A 19,078-nucleotide genomic window follows, 5' to 3' on the forward strand; every position below is an offset into this window, starting at 1 on the left:
GGAAGAGGCGTGTGCAGTCTCCACAGGCTTAGGACCATCCATCACACAAGCAGTTGAACACGGGACCCAGGGCAGCTGTGACTCGGGCTGGAACTGCAGTGGTGACGGGAACCGCTGAGGGCGGGTGGGGGCTCCACGGACACCTTCCCCTTCCAGGCTGCGAGTGTCACCTGCTGAGAGCGGGAGCTGTACCAGGCGGCCGAGGGACAGGTGCTCTGGTAGCCTGGGCTCTGCAGAGAGGCAAGAGGGGTGAATTCTGAGTCGCGGTCCCGAGGCTGTGCGCACCCATTCTGCTGAGAGAACGAGACACACGGTCAGTCTCAGGGATCCCCACGGGGCTGCTTGGGGTTACCTGAGCCACTCTGGGATGCACTCACTACCATCGCCTCCTGCAGGAACTGCTAGACTCAGCTCAGGACACGGCCTCGTCCTGAGGGCAGGCTGGGCAGGATCCACCCCACTGGAGAAGCCACACGGAGGCAAGGGGTCTCTGTCTAGGAATGAGTGCCTCTCCCTTTTGGTACCAACAGTGGCCGTCCCCGTCCCACCATCCCAGGGAAGAACCCAGGGACCCCAGGGATACAGGCCATGGACGGGAAACCTATGAGCTTCCTCCCTATAGCTGGCTTCCTGTGCAGTGAGAGCTTGAATGCCATACCAGTACCCAGAGACCCTCGAACAAAAGGCGAACTCAGTGCCCCAGAGAGGGCAGGCCCCACCCCACAGGGACTGGGCTGATGGAGAACTGGACATGCTCGGCTTGTGTCCTGTTGGCATGTTGCCTTGGGTGTCCCCACATGGATGGGGCCTACATGGCTTCTGACAGCCCACTGGGGCCCCGGATGTGCAAGAGCCCTGCAGGTCTGACCAGCGAGGGGAGCGGCAGGACGCATCTGTCTGATGGGGGAGCCGTCCCCAGGTCAGCCCACTTTTAGACCAGCCCACTTTTAGACCAGCATTTCCAGTGTCGGAAATGCTGGCAGGAGCAGGCGTCTTCATGGCCTCCATGTCTGTCAGAGAGGCACAAGCTACGTGCTCCGGCTGGCACACAGAAGACCTGCACTCACACTGCCTGGGCCCCAGTTCCACAGAAACCACGCAATATCCACGTTTGATTTCAAAGCAGGCTCCTTCCTGAGAGGCCTTTTAGGTGAAGCCGTTTCCCCCAAGGACCAGGACTGTGAGCCTGTATCTGATGAAGCTGGGCCTGGTCAGGCTGCGTGCTGTGTGTGGGGGGAGTGTGCACGTGTGTGGGTGTGCACAGCATGCTCCATGTGTGGTCAGCGTGCCCTCAGGCGTGTTACTTACCTGGGACAGCAAATGCATGTGTGTGTAAAGAGAGCTGCTCTTTTTCACCGTGAACCTTTGTTATCAAAGACAGCACAGCACAGCACAGCAAAACTTTGGAGGAAAAACAGGTCTGACAGTCACAGCACACGGGCGGCACGCAGCAGCCGCACAGTTACCTAGCGTGGAGCTAACTGCGCCTTGGCTGCCGTAGGAGGTCCTTCAGGAGGGGCCCGTCGCTGCTCTGTGCGGCCTGGACTGGAGCCTTGTGCTTCACGCCCCTCTGCAAGGCGAGGAAAGACACTGAGCAACATGGGCCACGCGGGGCTGCTGAGCCGGTGCCCACGAGCACCAGGAGCACTCTGGCCTCTGCCTGCACCATCCGTGGGACCCCAGCAGGAAGAGGCTCTAAACCTCTGTTGGAGGCTGCATGGGGTGTCACGGAGCGGCCAGGGCGAGGGCTCAGGGGCTTCTTGGGAAAACACTGTCCCAGCAGGGCCGCTCCCACGAGGAGCCCAAGCCCAGAACTGAGACAGCGACAGGCTCAGGGACAGGCCACGGCACCTGCGGGAGGCAGAGGGTCCAAGGTCCCTCAGCCGGAAGGTCCACCGGGCACCTCTGGAATCCTGGAGCCACATGTTCAGCCACACACCCACTTCCATGGCAGACAGCGAGCCCCAGGAGCCGCTCTGCCAGGGCCCTGCAGCAGAGTGTCCCGAGGCCAACATGCTCACAGAGCTCCACTGAGATCTTGTAGCCCAGCCTTATTCAAGGAATGAGGGAAGCGCGGGAGCTGAAGAACTGCGGGCTTGGAATTGCAGAACTGCAGGTCCGAATGGGCAGACGCCCAGGTGAGGAGCAGCAGGAAACAAAGGAGGAGGCTGCCACCCTTCCCAGGGACAGTGATGGAGAAGTGAACTGCATGCAGACACGCAGAGATGCCAGCACAGGCATATATGTGCAAATCGCACATATATATACGTCAGGCCTGTGGTGCTTTTCTTTTCCATAGGAACAGATGAAAAGAAAGCCATCCACTGGAAGTAAAATATGCCCCACGTGAGGGCGAGTGACATGTTTATTCCTCCAAAGTTTTGCAGAATGCAGGTGGTCTCAGCACCACAGTGTGTTCCTGTGTGTGCCGGGCACGTACTGGCTGCAGGCGCTTTGTGTTCAGGTGCGGACACCGGCCCTGCCTGTGGGGCTCACGCCAGGGCCCGAGGCCTCGCAGGCAGCAGGAGAACGAACCTCTGTGCCACTGTCTCTACACAGCCGGGCTCAGCTTCTGCACATGTTCAGAAGCAAATCAGCTCTCAACAAACTACATCATAGTTAGAATGCATATTTTTAGCCTACAGTTGGCATGATTTAATTAGTTTCTTAAGGACCTCCTATGAGTTATTAAAGTGTTCCTAATAATTTTATCCCAAATGTTTTCAAGTACAGAAATGGTGAGATGAAATTCTGCAATTTAATCTAACAAATTCTGATGACACTAAATTAGAAAAATTTTGATTCCTATTAATTGCTTGGACTTAAAAAAGGACCATTTTATCAGTTACAAATCGTGTTTAAAATATATAGAAGATGATGTTATTAAAGGGAAAAAAAGCCCTTTTCTGCTCTGGGCATTTTTCTAGGCTGCATTTGGTAAAACAGTAAAATACCAAACATGCACTTTCAGAGCATCGTTAATTTGGAGGCACGCGTGAATGCGGGCTTTGGTGCCGGAGCACACGGCTGAAAGACAGAACGCGACTTCAGGACGGCACGCAGGCCCCTGCAATCTCGGTGCTGACCACGGATGCCACCGCAGGAAAATGGCGTGGGAATGCCTCTACGCTGCCCAGAAAGGCCAGGGTCGTCATTTTTAAAGCATATTATTCATAGAAAGCTTTCAAAGAGGTCTTCATTCAAAAAATAGTAAAAAGAGAATTTGGTCGAACATCTGACACCAAACGCTTCTGTCCCCTTTGTCTCCAGCTGTGTGGCTCAGCCTGGCTCCCCTTTCCTGAAATGTGCGTGGGTCCTGAGCAAACCGTGTTATCCTAGCTGTCCTCAGTCTTTCCAGCTGCAGATGGGCACAGAAGTGGGTGCGTGAGGGAGGAGGCCTTGTGATCCACACTCTACAGGCTGCGGAGGGAAGGGTTTGTGAGCTCAGGGCCTGGATGGCCTATGAATTGCAAACTCTCACACCTTCCTGCTTAGGATTCCTGCACAAGAACCTCTCTGACACCTGTGTGAGGGGTCATGTGGCCGGCTCTGCGCTGTCAGCTGTGTCTGAACCCTCACAGGTGGGTTCTGAGGCTGCCTGGACGCTGAGGGAGAACCTGGTTAACTGTGACTGATGGAAAGCACAGCTCACGATCAGTCTGTGCATGTGAAGGTGTAAGTAAGTGGTGAGGCTTCCTGACGTGGGGCTGCCGTGCCCAACGCCTGGCGGACACTGCGTCGGAGCGCGTGGACTTGGGGCTCTGGTGACGGGCATGGCCCTGCTGCCCTGCGTCTACCATCCCAAGCGTGCGGAAGGCAGAGGAGCATCACCTTGTTCCATCAGAAACTCAGGCTGCTGGAAGTCTGAGAAAGCATAAAGATGGTTGACTGCTCGACAGAAAGGCACTGGCTCTTAGTCTGAGTCCCGAGGTCAGCGGCCACGCACACAGGGGTGTGTGAACAAGATGTGGGGATTTAGGCAAAGTGGTCGGAAGGCGGAAGGAAACAGGAAGGAAAGAAACGAGAGACAGCTGAGTTAGTCGGAGGCTCGCCACCACGCGCACGTTCTTCTGGCCACTCTAGGTGGACACTGGTGCCCCCCGCCATGACCCGCCAGCCCCCCCCCTCCCTGCTTTATGCCTTCTGCAGGTCCCATGGTGTGGCCGTCCATAAGGGTTGCTGAGGCTTTTGTGGGACGCAGAGACCCACAGCAAAACGGGCTCCTGAACAAAGGGTGGGGCGGGGAGGGTCCTCACCGGCGTTCCCAAAGTGCCCGAGACCCGCCCATCCCGGAGATGTGCTGCAGAGCAGAGAGCCTGTGGTCAGACGCATCTGGGGGCGTGGCCCTCAGCAGCCCCGACTCTGGAGGCTGCGTGCACACTGTCATGGAAGAGTCCAGACTTCTGCGGGGACAGGCCCTCCTGACCCCCCGAGTTCAACTCCTGCCTGCTCAGGCATCTCTGACCAAGCACCTCTGCAGCCACACGCACCCAGGGGCCAGGTGGGGCCGAGACTCTCGTAAATCTCAAGCCACACCACTGTGGCCACAGCTAGGGGCCCAGCAGACACCCCCAAGCTGGACCTGTTCTCTCTCAGGGTCAGACCCACAGCCCTGCTGTCTCCTGTGCCCTGTGACATGGGTGTCTGCCACGTCCCCATGTATGGGATGTGGTTATGAACACGTGTTCCAGGCACAGAGCCCTGTCATGAACCCGTGTGCCCGCTGTGGAACTGCACAGCTAAAGGGCTCAGGAACCAAGGACCGTGCTTAGAGAAAAGTACCACTGGACAGCTGCTTCTCGGGCCACAAGCAGGGCTGGGCAGTGGCTGCTTGGGGGCAACGAGTTTCCCCTGAAGCACTGGGGGCCGTGGAGTCTCAACCTGGGCCCTGGCTCCTGCTCCCACTGGCTCCTCTCCCTGCATGGAGCAGCTGACATGCAGGTTCTGCTGCGTTTCTCCTGCCCGTGGTCCCCGAGTCAGTGGAGCTGTGTGTGGACATTTTTACTACGCTGAGTGGGGGTCTCTTCAAGAATTTTGCTCGCTCTGATTTTACAAACTGTGGCAGGAGGCATGAAGGAGGGAGTGCCGGGAACTGGCAGCATTGGTTTCAACATTTAAATCGGCAAAAACTTCCCAAGAAAGCTCTCCAGCCAGGGTCCCATTCTGATTGTTAGAGGTGGGTGGTGGGTGGGGCTGCGCCCCTAGGGGAGGGCGACCTGTTTTCCCTCCCAGCACGGCAGCACTGCTGGGAGCCAGCCCCCAAGTGTCTGAGCTGCGTGAGTGAGTCAGGGCTGGGGCCCCGGGTCCCCTCACTTCCCGTCTTCCTCCCAACTGCACCGCTGTGTCCATCCTGGGCGGCCTCACACCCTGAAGGAGCGGCCACTGCCGGGGGCCTCCCACCCCTCGTTTCCCCACCGGGCTTCAGCACTGCCCAGTCCAGGGCCCCACCTCACGGAGTGATTATAAATTTCAGGGATGAAACTTGAAAACCTGCATTGTTAATAGAGTCCCAAGGGACTGTGACAGGTGCAGTGGCCCTCCGAGGACAGGCAGGCTTCCTGGTAAAGCGGCAGAGTAGGGGACGTGGTCACTGCCTCTGATGTGGGGTTGAGCTTGGAGCCAGAGCCCAGCTGCTGAGAAGGATGGGGGGCCAGAGGCCAAGTCCTCACACCTGCCGAACCCTCTGCACCTGGGGGGGCACTCGGTATCGTCATGTCTTCCCCGGACCCAGAATTCTGCTTGTGGAAAATAAGCAGCCCCACCAATACCAGCATCTCCTGATACAGATGCTACCGTTTCCAGCCAAATTTACCATCCTTAAAAATTACGTAATTTAACCTTTTAAAGTAATGATTAATTTTAAAACAGGGTTGCATTTACATGAAATAATTTGCCTTTTGTATTAGTCTTTTTTCTCTTATTTGTGTCTTATTTCAGATTACTGTTTAATCTGAATGTTTAGGTTGAAACATAAAATTAAACATCAGTCATCTCAAATTTACCTGATGTTTAAAATCATGTATCATTAAGAAACTCATTAGTGATACCTGAACTGATCACGTTTTATGAAATCCAAACCTTTCACACTATCTTTCAAAGTGGTCATTTCCTAGTCCCGAGGCCAGGGCCCTGAAGCACCCCTGCCCCCGCTGGGGAAGCTCCGTACCTGGACTCTCTCTGTTGCTGTTGGCCACAGCTGCCGGCACAGGACTTTCTTGAGGACGTCGGGAAGGAGGCTGATGGTCACCAGCAGCACGATGGCCAGCCAGGCGGGCCCGCTGGACAGCATCTGGATGAACACGTAGTACATCCTCTGGTAGTTGAGGAATGGCCTGAGGGGCAGGGAAGAAAAGCCGCTGGTGAGGCAGGTACTCCCTGGGGCTGGCCTCTCTCCACGCTGCAAAGGGCGTTTGTTCTGGGAGTTCACACTTTTGTCAGTGAGAGTTGCTTGGCAAGCCACGGAGCCTGCTCTGAGTTTATCATATAAAAAACGAATGCTGAACCTCCCGGTAATGCTGGGGTAACAGGAACGGGAGAAGGAATTCTATGAAGTCATCTCAAAGGGAACATAGAAGTCTCTGAAGTTCAGTTTCACAGAAGCAAAAAAAAAAAAAGGGATTGAAATAGGGATGTTTTTCTGTCTTGAAGTCTCGGATGGGAAGGACATGCCGAGCACTGGTCGTCAATACAGAGCAAGCAATGACTTCTCTCCCAAGAGAGGATAATTCAAAGATGTCTGTGTCAGCTCCATGAGGGAGGCTGGCAAGGATGCAGGGACTGGTGACCCGCAGCCAGCCTGAGTCCACAGGTCCACGTCTACATGTGCCTTCCGGTCATGTTTCCTGATCGCCTTTCACATCCCAGGCACTATGGACGGTGGTAGAGACACAGAGACAGGGCCCCACCTCCAGGAAGCACAGTGAAACTGGCGTGTGGACAACAGGAGGGAAACGGGAGCAGGGCGTGGTGGGTAACGGGAGGGACGTGGAGCTGCTGGCGGGCCTGGGACGGGGCTGGAGGCACCCACGAGCTGCTGGTGGTGGGCAGGAGGATGGGGTCTCATCACCAAGCGGTGGTGACATGGTGAGCTCCCAGCACATCAGAGACACGGGAAACAATGTGAGAGGCCACGGTTCTACCACGGCTGACAGGCTGTGGCTCCTTGGTTCCAAAGCCCAGGAGCTGGTCAGAGAGGTTTTGGGATGGAATCTTCCTCTTACAGAGCCACGGCCTTCAGGGCTGCTAGAATGGCCGGGCTCTCCGGAGCTGGGCTGGGCTGGGCTCTCCAGAGCCAAGCAGGTTCTCTGGGGCTGGCAGGGTGACTGAAATCCTGGAAGCTCGGCTCTCATCTCTGGGACTGTGCAATGCAACCTGGGGCCACCAGGGGACGCTGGCTGAACGAGGTAATCGGGAGGGACGCTTCCTGAGCTGAGAATCCCGCCCAGGTCAGGGGCCCCGAGGGATCCCGAGAAGGTCGCTGGCTTTCCCTAGGCTGGCGACTGACCCCAGGTCTGCAGAGGGCTGTGGCAGAGGCTGCTGCGCGGGGGCTGAGATTGGGACCTGGTCCTGGGCCCACCACCCTGCGTAGTTTCCTGGCTTACGGCAACAGTCTCTGACCACCCTGCCTATGTCGCTCTCACCAGCTCAACACGCAGCCACCGTGGGGTTTTTAAAAGAGCCACCCAACGCTGCTGTGCTCTGCCCACAGCCCTCCAGTGACTTGACTGACCATGACAGCCTCAAGCCAGGATCCTCACGGCCGGCGGTCCAGGAGGCCACCCTGCCTGCTCTGCAGCCTGGTCCAGGACCCTGTCCGCTGGCCACGGCTCCCACTCACCAAGGACCTCCTCCCACCCGGGATGGCATGCCTGCTGCTGTTCCCCCAAACCAGAGGCTCCCCCAGGAGTCAGGCTGCTGCGGGCAAGGTCCCGCCCCACCATGCCTGGGCCCCATCTTGCTGCAGGGCGTGAGGATAGAGTGAGACAGGACCTGTCGAATGCCTGGCAGGTGCTTTGCTGTGGGAGGCAGTCACCAGCGGGGACATGCTGTGATGATGGTGTTCTTCTTCCAAATTTCAGATGACTTTCTGAGAAGTCATCTCTGGCCTTTTAATCTGACATAGGTCCCCTGGTGTAGAATCCTGGCTGTTCCTCCGTATAACTCGTCACAAGCTGTTATCAGTTAGTGTCTCTCTCCCCTGAAGGTGCAAGTCACAGGAGCAGGGACTTCCCCGTGTCTGGCCCCCGACTGTATCCCAGGACCCCACATGATGCCCAGCACACAGTAGATGTTCAACAAACACTGGCCCCAACCAACGAGGCTGCACGGAAAATATGTCTTCAACCCTTGATAAAAAAATAGTGCAGGACTATTAAGGTAATAACAATCACGTGATATTTATCAGATTATCAGCTACTTATAGATATTTACCAGATCACTCCTCCCCAGAGAAGCGAAAAGACGACGTAGAACAGCAGCGACCCCCAGATGACAAAATGGTTGATCCAAGTCCAGTAGTGTGTGTCTAACGCAAGCTAAAAGGAAAAAAAGGGCAGTTTACGGTGTCACCCGAGCAGTCAGAATGATCGTGACGGGCAGGACAGAGAGCCAGGGGCTGATGAAAGACTAAACCAAACACAGACCCAGCAGTGACGACCCAATGCCCGCACAAAAACGCTCAGGAAGACAAAGGCACACCTCACACTGCCCGTGGAGAGGAAGAACATGGGGACGCCACAGCCCCGGGTCCCGGGGAAGGGAGCTATGGATGCATTTCCCAGATGGCGGCACGGGGGCCACAGACCAAGGGGTTGTTTATATCACCACCGAAGAAAGTCATTCAGATTAAGGTGTTCTTTATGTCACTACCGAAGAAAGTTACTTTTTTTTAATTTTCGGAGACAGTCTCTCTCTGTCGCCCAGGCTGGAGTGCAGTGGTGTGATCTCTGCTCACTGCAACCTCCACCTCCCAGGTTCAAGTGATTCTCCTGCCTCAGCCTCCCAAGTAGCTGGGATTACAGGTGCACACCACCACGCCCAGCTACTTTTTGTTTTTAGTACAGAAGGGGTTTTGGCATGTTGGCCAGGCTGGTCTCGAACTGCTGACCTCAGGTGATCCACCCGCCTTGGCCTCCCACAGTGCTGGGATTACGGGCGTGAGCCACTGTGCCTGGCCAGAAAGTTACTTTAGGGTCAGGTGTTGTTTATATCACTATCTAAGAAAATGACCTTAGGAATGTTTTGGTATCACTTTTTAAGACTCAGTCTGATAGGTTTTGAGATTTCATAATGATACGGTCTGTACAGAACTTCACTGGACTTTAAAAAGAGTAAAATTTTCCAAAATACATTAATTTGTTTCAATTCAAATGTATTTTGATGGCGCTGGCGGGGAGGGCTACCTGCCGCTGAAAAGAATTCTAGCCTGAATTCTTTCTGAATTCTTTCACGAAGAAGCAGCTCGCTCCTGAGGTTACCTTCGGTGTCGCTCTGGGGTCTGCACGCGGGGTGGCGGGGTGTACTGAGTCTGTGCATTACTTGTCTAAACAGCAAGACGAGGATGCCTGGGGGTGCCCTAGGAGCCGGCCTGGGCTGGCTGCAGAGTGGCTTCCAGCCTGGGTACGGAGTTACAATTCAGGGAGCTCAGAGCGGGTGAGGCCTACCCTGCAGGGGTTCACTGTGGCCGGGGAAGGAATGTGAGCGTGAGACCACTTACCTTTAGTGTGACTGTGAACACCATCACAGTGAATACCAGCGTCCCAAATGTCCAGTTTCCAAATATCTGTTTGGGGAAAACAGTCCAAGTCATCTTGTTTTTATGTACTTTTTTTCTCTTTCAAATCAAGAGTTTTAGAAAATACACCTCATTTTTCTTGTGTGCCAACACTTCAAACCCCAAAGATACAAGCACTAAATTTTCTTATTACCACATAACAGAAGATGCAGCAGCCCCCCAGAGCATGGCAGGACGCCCCCGTTTCCTGGCTGCATCTCCCACCACCAGTTCTGCGGCGCGGTGATGGGCTCAGGGCCTGTCTGTCTGCAACCTTCTGCCTGCTCTTGACACTGGCCCTGCTCAACGCTCTCGGTCACAACGAACGTCGGTCCCAATGTCTCAAACTGAGCACAAAAATTCCCGCACAGCTGGCATTTAAAAATCCGTAATGCAAACTCGGGTACACGCGAACCTCCTTCTTCTGTTCTGTGTTTTACGTAGAAGAGATGGTTGCCCGATTACCCAGCTACGTTCCACAGGTTTCAGGAATAAACTCATAGATTGTGTCTGTTCCCTTCTGAACTCAGCTCAGACTCCTGCCTGCTGTGGAAGAACAGCTGCGGGAATGTTCTGCGAGTCAATGATCAGGGGAAACACCCGAGGCACCAGGCAGAGGTGGAAGCGCGGGGCTTCCCTCGGGGGAAACTGCCTCAGGACAGGGAAGACAAGCAGGCAGACAGGACAGGGCTGGACAGAGGCTGCCCCACGTGCGGCCAGAACCACAGATCCACCAGCAGCCATGCCCAGGTGGCCGTGGAGGAGGGAAGGTCAGCAGGACCCACGAGCCGCCAGCAGCACAGACACAGGTGGACCTGGGAGGACCACACACCTGACCCGGGAGGACCGCACGACCGACCTGTGAGGACAGCACACCCGACCTGTGAGGACCGTACACCTGACCTGTGAGGACAGCACGCCCGACCTGGGAGGACCGCACGCCTGACCGTCAGGACAGCACGCCCGGCCCGTGAGGATCACACGCCCGTCAGGACCGCACGCCCAACCCGTGAGGACCGCACACCCGACCCGTGAGGACCACATACCCAGCCCGTCAGGATCACACGTGTCTCCACTACACGTGAGGCACAGGCCAAAAAAAGGGCCTGCTGCCCGGACCCCGTGCCTTGGGGAAAACCCCCAATGGGAAACTTGTTTCCGGGAGAACTGCTTTCCCTCAGGACGCTCCTGCGCTGTGGCCCAGACAATTTCTAGTTTGTCGGATTCTGTGAACTGCATCTCTCAGGTAATTTTATTTTATAAAGAATTAAAAAGCTGGAATACAAATGGCTGTTCTTCAGAATTCGTTTTCAACCAAAACAATACACCTATCACCCTACCCCGATTCAGCTGGGGTGAGGGTGTGGGCTACAGTCCTCCGACATGGTCAGTGGGATAACATCTTACTCGTAGATTCTAGAAAAGAGTGTTAGGACCTTTTGCAGTGAACAACGGCTTCTTAGGGGCCCATCAACACGTCGTTTTTTCCTCACTTCCTCATGGTGATCAACAGTAGGCTCTTCCTTCTGGCTTGGAAATGCCGGGCCCACATGTCACTCAGATCTACACACACTTGTGGTTCTTGGCCAGTGCAGCCTTGCCTGCGAGGGACACCTGGCCGTGGTGGAGACACTTCTGGGGCGTGGGGTCTGCTAGCTTTGGATGGTGGTGGAGGGGCTGCCAAGTGCACAGGACAGTGGCCCGCGAGGAAGTACATCTGGCCCCAATGTCAGCAGAGCCCAGGTGAGAGGCCTGTTATGCACTCACCAAAAAGTGCCCTCTCTTCATGGCTTAACTTCTGGGGCAGGAAATTATCATGCCTCTAGCTGTGGCTTGGCAGCAGCCTACAAGCGCATGTGGCCAGCACGGTGCTGGGGGGCAGGAGGCTGCTGTGCTGTAACTGGAAGCTAATGCGTTCAGCCAAATGGTGCCTCCACAGCAGGCGAGGGCGGCTTTGCACCCAGCCAGCCACATCGGCTGGGCCTGGAGGAAAAGCCCCTCATGCTGCCCAGCTCTCCTCTTCCTCCCACTAGCCCTCGCCTTGGCTATCCCAACACAGAACTCTGAAAAAGTTACAGGCAGCAAGACATGGACTCAAGGGTGCCCTGTGAAGCAGTGTGTGTCACCAACAGAGTGGCAGGTGACAACTGCAGCCAACTCACATGGCCTCCTCACTGTCCCCTCTCCCTGCTGTGAGCCGGGAAGCTGCCTAAGCTCCCTGCTGGGGCTCCTTGGGTTTAAGGGGTCATGGCAGAGCTGGGATGAGGAGTCAGGCCTCCCGATGCTGGTCCTGCAGAGCACATGGGCCGCGGCTGTAAGCTTTATAGGTGAGGAACAAAGCACAGCTATCATGAATCTAGAATTGGGCATCTTGGTCAGGGCCCCTGAGAAACACTGACCCATTACTGACCTGTGTCCACGTCCTTTGGAAGCTAGTCCACTACGGAGCTATCCTGAAACGCATCTCTGGAAAGCCCTCTTATACCCTGGTTGCCCCAGGTGAACTGCCGTGATGTGGTTCGGCTTTGTGTTCTCACCCAAATCTCATCTCGAATTATAATCCCCATGTGTTGGTGGGAGAGCCTGGTGGGAGGGGACTGAATCATGGACGTCCCCATTGCTGATCTCGTGACGGTGGGTGAGTTCTCATGAGATCTGGTTGTTTCCAAGTGTGTAGCCCTTTTCCCTTTGCTCTCATCTCCTGCAGCCTTGTGAAGAAGGACCTTGCTTCCCCTTTGCCTTCACCGTGACTGTAAGTTTCCTGAGGCCTCCCAGCCTTGCTTCCTATGCAGCCTGCAGAACTGTGGGTCGATTAAACTGTTTTTCTTCCTAAATCACCCTGTCTCAGGTAGCTCCTTAGAGCCATGTGAAAATGGACTGACATGTGCGGATGGTTTATTATTACAATTGCTGGTCGTTATTTCCATTGGATTCTGGGGGTGGCAGGCATCCCTGGGACACCAATCTCCTTTCTCAAAGGGCCGTTCACAGGGATCCTTTTTTTCCCAAGTGACATCAACGCCATCCCCAATGAAGTTCCTGTTTCTGATTTCTGCAGAACCCTGTCCTCATGCGACAGGCACATCTCAGCCGAGAACCTGACCAGCGCGAAAGCCTCACTCCAGCAGATCTGCCTCTGGGACTGGCCACCCGCCACGACTGCAGGCTAAGCCCCATGCCCCCACTTCCTCCCTCCTTTGAGAATGAGTATTCCTACAGAAGCTTTCTGCTCAAAAAAGCCCTCGGACTAGACCCATTTAACTCTGATGTGTAAAGACACCCCACGGCCAGCATAACTTGCGCCTTCTCAAGGTCACAGTCACGAGCGGCACCCACTGCCTCCCCTCCCTGTGTAGCTCCCTCTGCCTCCCACCCTTGCCCATACATGGACCACTCATGTTTCAGCTGTTCTCACTGCATCCTACGTCTATCAAAGCACATTCCCAGCTTTTAACCGTTCACCTAGGAATATCCTGCTGCTCAACAAGTAACTGTTGTCTTCGCATCTCATTTGTGGCATCAAAATGAGAAGTTACTGTGGCTTACGATGTCAGTGCAGAAAATGCTCCACTGGTGAACTTTTGAAAAAGACGTCCGTGATTCTATTGCTCCTCCCAAGCCACACAGGATCTACAGACATTCCTATAGAATAATTTAGGTCTTTAAAACAAAGTAGCTCTCACCCGTGAACCATCAATCCCAGAGGCCTCTGGACTGTGACCCTGTTGGGAGTATCCTGGTTGGAAGGGAAAATTCTCAGGGGTGAGCACCCCAACCCCAAATTGCTATGCAAGGTCCAAGAGGGCTGTCAGCCGCTAGGACTGCCCCCAAGTTTCCTGAGGGCTGGCATCACGCTGGGGTTAAGTGCGGGTTCCGTGGGGGCTCAGGGTACCTTCCAGGATGCAGCCGGGGGCTGGAGGGTACAGCCAGAAGAGACCAGGAAACAGGAGCTAGTAGAAACCCTCAGATTCCAGGAAGGGCAGCAGAGCCACAGTGCCCACTGACCACCAGGTACAGCTGACCAGGGACACGTCAGGGTTCCAGGGGTCCAACAAGGTGGAGACGCGGCAGAGTCCCTGCCAGGAAGCCCCTGGCACTGCACTGCCAGCACCTCATTTAGGAGCACAGCCAGCAGCCCTCCTAGGACAGTGGCACCCGTGTCCTCGCCCCTGAAGTCCATCTCCGGGGGCTCTTGGGAGGCACCTTCACATTCACGCTGAAATTCGGAATTAGAACAACCCAGAGGCCGCACCAGGCAACACCATGAAGTCTGATGCTGGACGTCTGTGTGTGACCCAGGCCCTGTCCCTCGGGAGCTGACCCTGCACAGGGTGTCTGGTCTGTCCAAACTTCTCTTTCCTCAGCTTTCACGTGATCTGAACGTCCAGCTGAAAAGTGTGGTGGTAGTAAACCAGGACGACGTTTGTGAGAGAAAACTGGAAAATCAAGTGCGGGAAAAACGGGACTTGCTATCGCCACAGCAGGCTGCCAGGCGCCTGGAGTCTCAGAGCTCAGGACACTATGTCTTAGTTCTTTTTAACGGCTACACAAGATGCTTATGTAAGCCCGACCCGGAGGAAAATCTCATAAAAGACACAAAACAATCAACATGACATTCAGGGCCCGGTGGCATTCGGGAATTATTCAATTAAAATAAACTAAGACAAAGAATACATTCTAGAAAACCTAAAGCTTTCAAAACAGTGAAATAACATTGGAACGGATTCTCAAGATCGACCTGGTAAAAACGGATTTAAGTGATGACGAAGGATAACAGCAGTGTTTAGTTATGAGAAATGAAAGCGACTAAAGCAGGTAAACAGTGCACAGGACACGCAGCGGGACTTTTGTGTTTGAACCCAGCAGTCTGAGGGACACACACACAGGGAGAGGGCAGGCTAAACCGGGAACGAAGCCGATTTCTGTTTAGAAGTCACCCAGAAGGGGCTGCTGAAGAGGGACTTTCTCCGAGGTCAGCGCTGGCGTTTGCTTGTACGGCTGAATACCTGTGGCCTTTAAGCAGGGATGGTCTCTGACATCTACTCAGCGGCTGGTGCGGCTCTCTCAGGTAGCACAGGGCCCCACCGGGCCTCCCACACACGCCTGTGCTGCCTTTAATTTAAAGTCGAGGGAAGCTCCCATCAATCCAGTCAATTCAGAAAACATCCCTGACTCAATGGGCCACCCTGACATGGAAACCGAGGGAACACAGCAAGGATGTGTGTCAGGAGGCACACGCCCCTTCTAACACAGAGCTAGCCCCGGGGCGCGTGGGGCACACGCCCCTTCTAACACAGAGCTAGCCCCGGGGTGCGTGGGGCACACGCCCCTTCTAACACAGAGCTAGCCCCGGGGTGCGTGGGGCAGCAGCGGCTAACAGCGTTTCCACCGACAAAGCACACAGGAAGTCACGTTTGAAAATATTTTCGAGAAATATTTCATTTGTAATGCACTCCAAAAACACAGAGAAACGACAAACCCACGACTGTCTTACCACATGTGTGTTGGTAGTCATTATCTGAGGGCGGGAAGGGAAGCCAGTGGCAAAAAGAAAAAAGCAAGATACAAATAAAACAAACCCCCAGGGATTAGGCAAACAACCAGAGAGTGAATGTCCACTAGAAAACTACAAATCTGTTCATTGCAAAAGAAGCAGACTTAAGTACGGTGCTTGGGGAAATCTAACACGGGCTCAACGTGGAATTCATTCTCACATTAAAAATGCAATGTCTAGACCGGGCGCACGCCTATAATCCCAGCACTTTGAGAGGCCGAGACGGGTGGATCACGAGGTCAGGAGATCGAGACCATCCTGGCTAACATGGTGAAACCCCGTCTCTACTAAAATACAAAAAAATTAGCCAGGTGTGGTGGCGGGTGCCTGTAGTCCCAGCTACTTGGGAGGCTGAGGCAGGAGAATGGCGTGAACCCGGGAGGCAGAGCTTGCAGTGAGCCAAGATCGCGCCACTGCGCTCCAGCCTAGGGGACAGAGCGAGACTCCGTCTCAAAAAAAAAAAAAAAAACCAAAAACAACGCAATGTCTAAATTGTATAATTCTACCACTAGGTAACGAGCTGATGGTGAAATGTAAGCTACAGAGATAGTCTGAAAACCTCAGCAGGCCAGCCAGGCAGGGTGGCTCACGCCTGTAATCCCAGCACTTTGGGAGGCCAAGGCAGGTGGATCACAAGGTCAGGAGATCGAGACCATCCTGGCTAACACGGTGAAACCCTGTCTCTACTAAAAATACAAAAAAATTAGCCCAGCATGGTGGCGGGCACCTGTAGTCCCAGCTACTCGGGAGGCTGAGGCAGGAGAACGGCATGAACCCAGGACGCGGAGCTTGCAGTGAGCCGAGATCGCACTGCTGCACTCCAGCCTGGGCCACAGAGCGAGACTCTGTCTCAACAACAACAAAACAAAAAACAAAAAACCTCAGTAGGACATTTCCTTCCAGTGACACTGAGCACTCAGGTAATGCGACCCGGAGCGACGTGCATGTGGTGATCGACCCCATTGGGAGGCTGCACGGGCTGCACTGAATTACTGCTTTGACAAAATCATCATATGGGCTTGGGAGGGTTTATTCCCCAGCAGCTGAGTCGGCGCGCTCAAGCTCCGTACTGACCTGCCCGTTGCTCGTCACAGTTGTATTTTCAAACATGAAATAAGCACCAAAGAAGAACACCAGCGCGTCAAACAGTCCCAGGAGCGTCCAGTAGATGAACACACGCCAGCGCAGCAGGGCGTTCTTGGCGACATCCCTGTGTGAGGAGAAAAGTGCACAGTGTGTGTCCTCGAGAATCGGGGCTCAGCGCCTCCCCCGGGCTCCAGGGTGGCCGTCCCTGGACGTTGTCTTCATGGGATAAGATGTGTGTGGCCAGTAAACACGAGGTTTGTGCTCTGGCCACAAATGTGGCATGTCCGTCACAACCAGCATTTTAGTACCCATTCATGTCCTTGGCTAACTTTTGCTTGGATTCTTTCTCTCTCATATTCACTGCAATATCGTCATAGGCAGAGAGATGCAAGCCATGCGCTGCTGCTTCTGAAAGTAACGAACATGGAACACAAGGCACACACCTGACATTCACCGAGCTTGTGACACCTTACGCCTGACGTGACACCTTACGCCTGACGTGACACCTTACGCTTGACGTGACACCTTACGCCTGACGTGACACCTTACGCCTGTTCAGTAAGACAGAATTTACAGGATTCCTTCTGGATACATGTCTAGAACAGTATAGCCTCTCGCGTTTTCTCAGATTTATTCCCAATTATTAAAGACGTACAACAAATTTTTTTATCATCGTCCTTAATCACCTATGGTGATCATTTTTGAGTCCAAGTCATCAAGATCCCACAGAATGGCTAAATATTCCGATGAGGGCAGCGAGGTTGATGCACGGATTCCTGCAGCATCCTGGGCAGGGAAGTGAGTGGTCTTGGCTGTGGTGGTGGATGCAGGAACCACGCATGTGAGAAGATTGCACAGAACTGAACACACATAGACAGGTGTCATGTACACACACGTTCATGAGCACAGGGAAAGCTGGGTGATCTGAATAAGGGAATGGGAGAACGGCATCAACATCAACACATTGGACGTGATGCTGGACTGCAGTTTCTTGCATGTCACCACTGAGGGACATGGGATCAGGGTCCACAGAATCTATTATTTCTTTTGTTTTTTGAGACGGAGTCTTGCTCTGTCACCCAGGCTGGAGTGCAGTGGCCAGATCTCAGCTCACTGCAAGCTCCGCCTCCCGGGTTCACGGCATTCTCCTGCCTCAGCCTCCCGAGTAGCTGGGACTACAGGCGCCCGCCACCACGCCCGGGTAATTTTTTGTATTTTCAGTAGAGACGGGGTTTCACCGTGTTAGCCAGGATGGTCTCGATCTCCTGACCTCGTGATCCACCCGTCTCGGCCTCCCAAAGTGCTGGGATTACAGGCGTGAGCCACTGCGCCCGGCCGGAATCTATTATTTCTTACAACTGTATATGGATGTAAAATTATCTGAAAAATAAAATTTTAATTTATGATAGTGTTTGGCTGTGTCCCCACCCAAATCTCATCTTGAATTGTAGCTCCCATGACCCCCACCTGTTGTGGGAGGGACTTGGTGGGAGGTGATTGAGTCATGGGGGCGGTTTTTTCCCATGTTGTTCTCATGATAGTGTCTAAGTCTCATGAGATCTGATGGTTTTATAAAGGAAAGTTCCCCTGCACACGCCCTCTTGTCTGCCACCATGTAAGACGTGACTTTGCTCCTCATTCACCTTCCGCCATGACTGTGAGGCCTCTCCCCAGCCATGTGGAACTGTGAGTCCACTCAACCTCCTTCCTTCATAAATTACCCAGTCTCAGGTATGTCTTCACAGCAGGATGAAAATGGACTAATACGATTTAAAAGACCATGGAAAACAGTAACATACTGAATCTGCCAGAGACCTTGGGGGGCATTTCTGAAATAGCAGAAAAATATCTCTTCCATATTATTAAAAAAAAATAACTTTTTGGGAGAAAAGACACCCTGAAAACAGAGCTGTTAATTTTTCTTTTTTCTCACTGAATGGAACACACATGGTTTTAAAGGTAACTTAGGCGACAGACTCCCCGGAGTCACAATGAAGAAGACGCTGATACTCCGGCTCCCTTAGAACTGTCAGAAAGCACAGGAAAGTGCAAACTGGCTCCACAACGTTCCAAATGCAGCGTAAACCATTCAGCAAGGCTTAAAGAGTCTCCATTTGAACTATGTTGCTTCCAGTTTAAAGAAGCTCCTGACCCAGCAAGAGTTATCAGTAGATGCTGAATGTTTCTGGCCCTTAACTGGGGTCTGCCAGGTGGCTACTGGAAGAACTGCCAGAGCGCTGCCTAGTTATTCTCTGTGCTCTCAGGAGAGGCTGTGTGGAGGATGGTACCTGTACAGGGTCGGGTCTCTCTTGAGCACGTCGATGCCAATATGCTGCTCCATGAGGCTGTACAGGAGGATGGGGAGGGAGGTGAAGCTGATGTTGTAGAGGGTCAGATACGCGGTGTCGTACAAAGTCTGTAAGAGGAAAGTCACAAGGAAGTGGCGCCTCAGTGCATTGTTACAAACTTTTTGGATCTTTTGATTAAATATATTTTCTTTCTGAAATGCCTAGAAAGACCAGAGCACTTTTCAAAGCTTAACAATATAAACTAGGGTCTGTGAGATCAACTGTGATTTCAGGATGAAAGTCACAGCTGGCAAAAAGCCTAACACTGACTCACCCCATTCTATCAGCACAAACTTCAAGAAAAAAAAAAAAAAAAAG

The 19,078-nt window shown here is 53.7% G+C and overlaps 1 protein-coding gene across 10 annotated transcripts in view; it reads right to left on the bottom strand.

Moving 5' to 3' along the window:
• The window catches only part of ATP11A (ATPase phospholipid transporting 11A), a 61,532-nt gene continuing 42,454 nt past the window's right edge, over window positions 1-19,078 (bottom strand). The window contains exons 19-25 of one of the 10 annotated variants that reach the window (XM_017861806.1): window positions 18,701-18,828; window positions 16,401-16,536; window positions 9,716-9,781; window positions 8,431-8,534; window positions 6,167-6,332; window positions 1,467-1,570; window positions 40-230 (exon numbers count right to left, since the gene is read on the bottom strand). In XM_017861806.1, coding sequence (XP_017717295.1) covers window positions 1,478-1,570; window positions 6,167-6,332; window positions 8,431-8,534; window positions 9,716-9,781; window positions 16,401-16,536; window positions 18,701-18,828 — 693 coding nt within the window. In that variant the 3' untranslated portion in view covers window positions 40-230; window positions 1,467-1,477. Of the gene's footprint in view, window positions 294-1,466; window positions 1,571-3,831; window positions 3,919-6,166; window positions 6,333-8,430; window positions 8,535-9,715; window positions 9,782-16,400; window positions 16,537-18,700; window positions 18,829-19,078 lie in introns of those variants that run through there. The other 9 variants (XM_017861810.1, XM_017861808.1, XM_017861807.1 and 6 more) reach the window with 9 other exon arrangements.

Source organism: Rhinopithecus bieti, unplaced genomic scaffold, assembly GCF_001698545.2.
Source record: "Rhinopithecus bieti isolate Rb0 unplaced genomic scaffold, ASM169854v2 scaffold_62034, whole genome shotgun sequence".
NCBI lineage: Eukaryota > Metazoa > Chordata > Mammalia > Primates > Cercopithecidae > Rhinopithecus > Rhinopithecus bieti.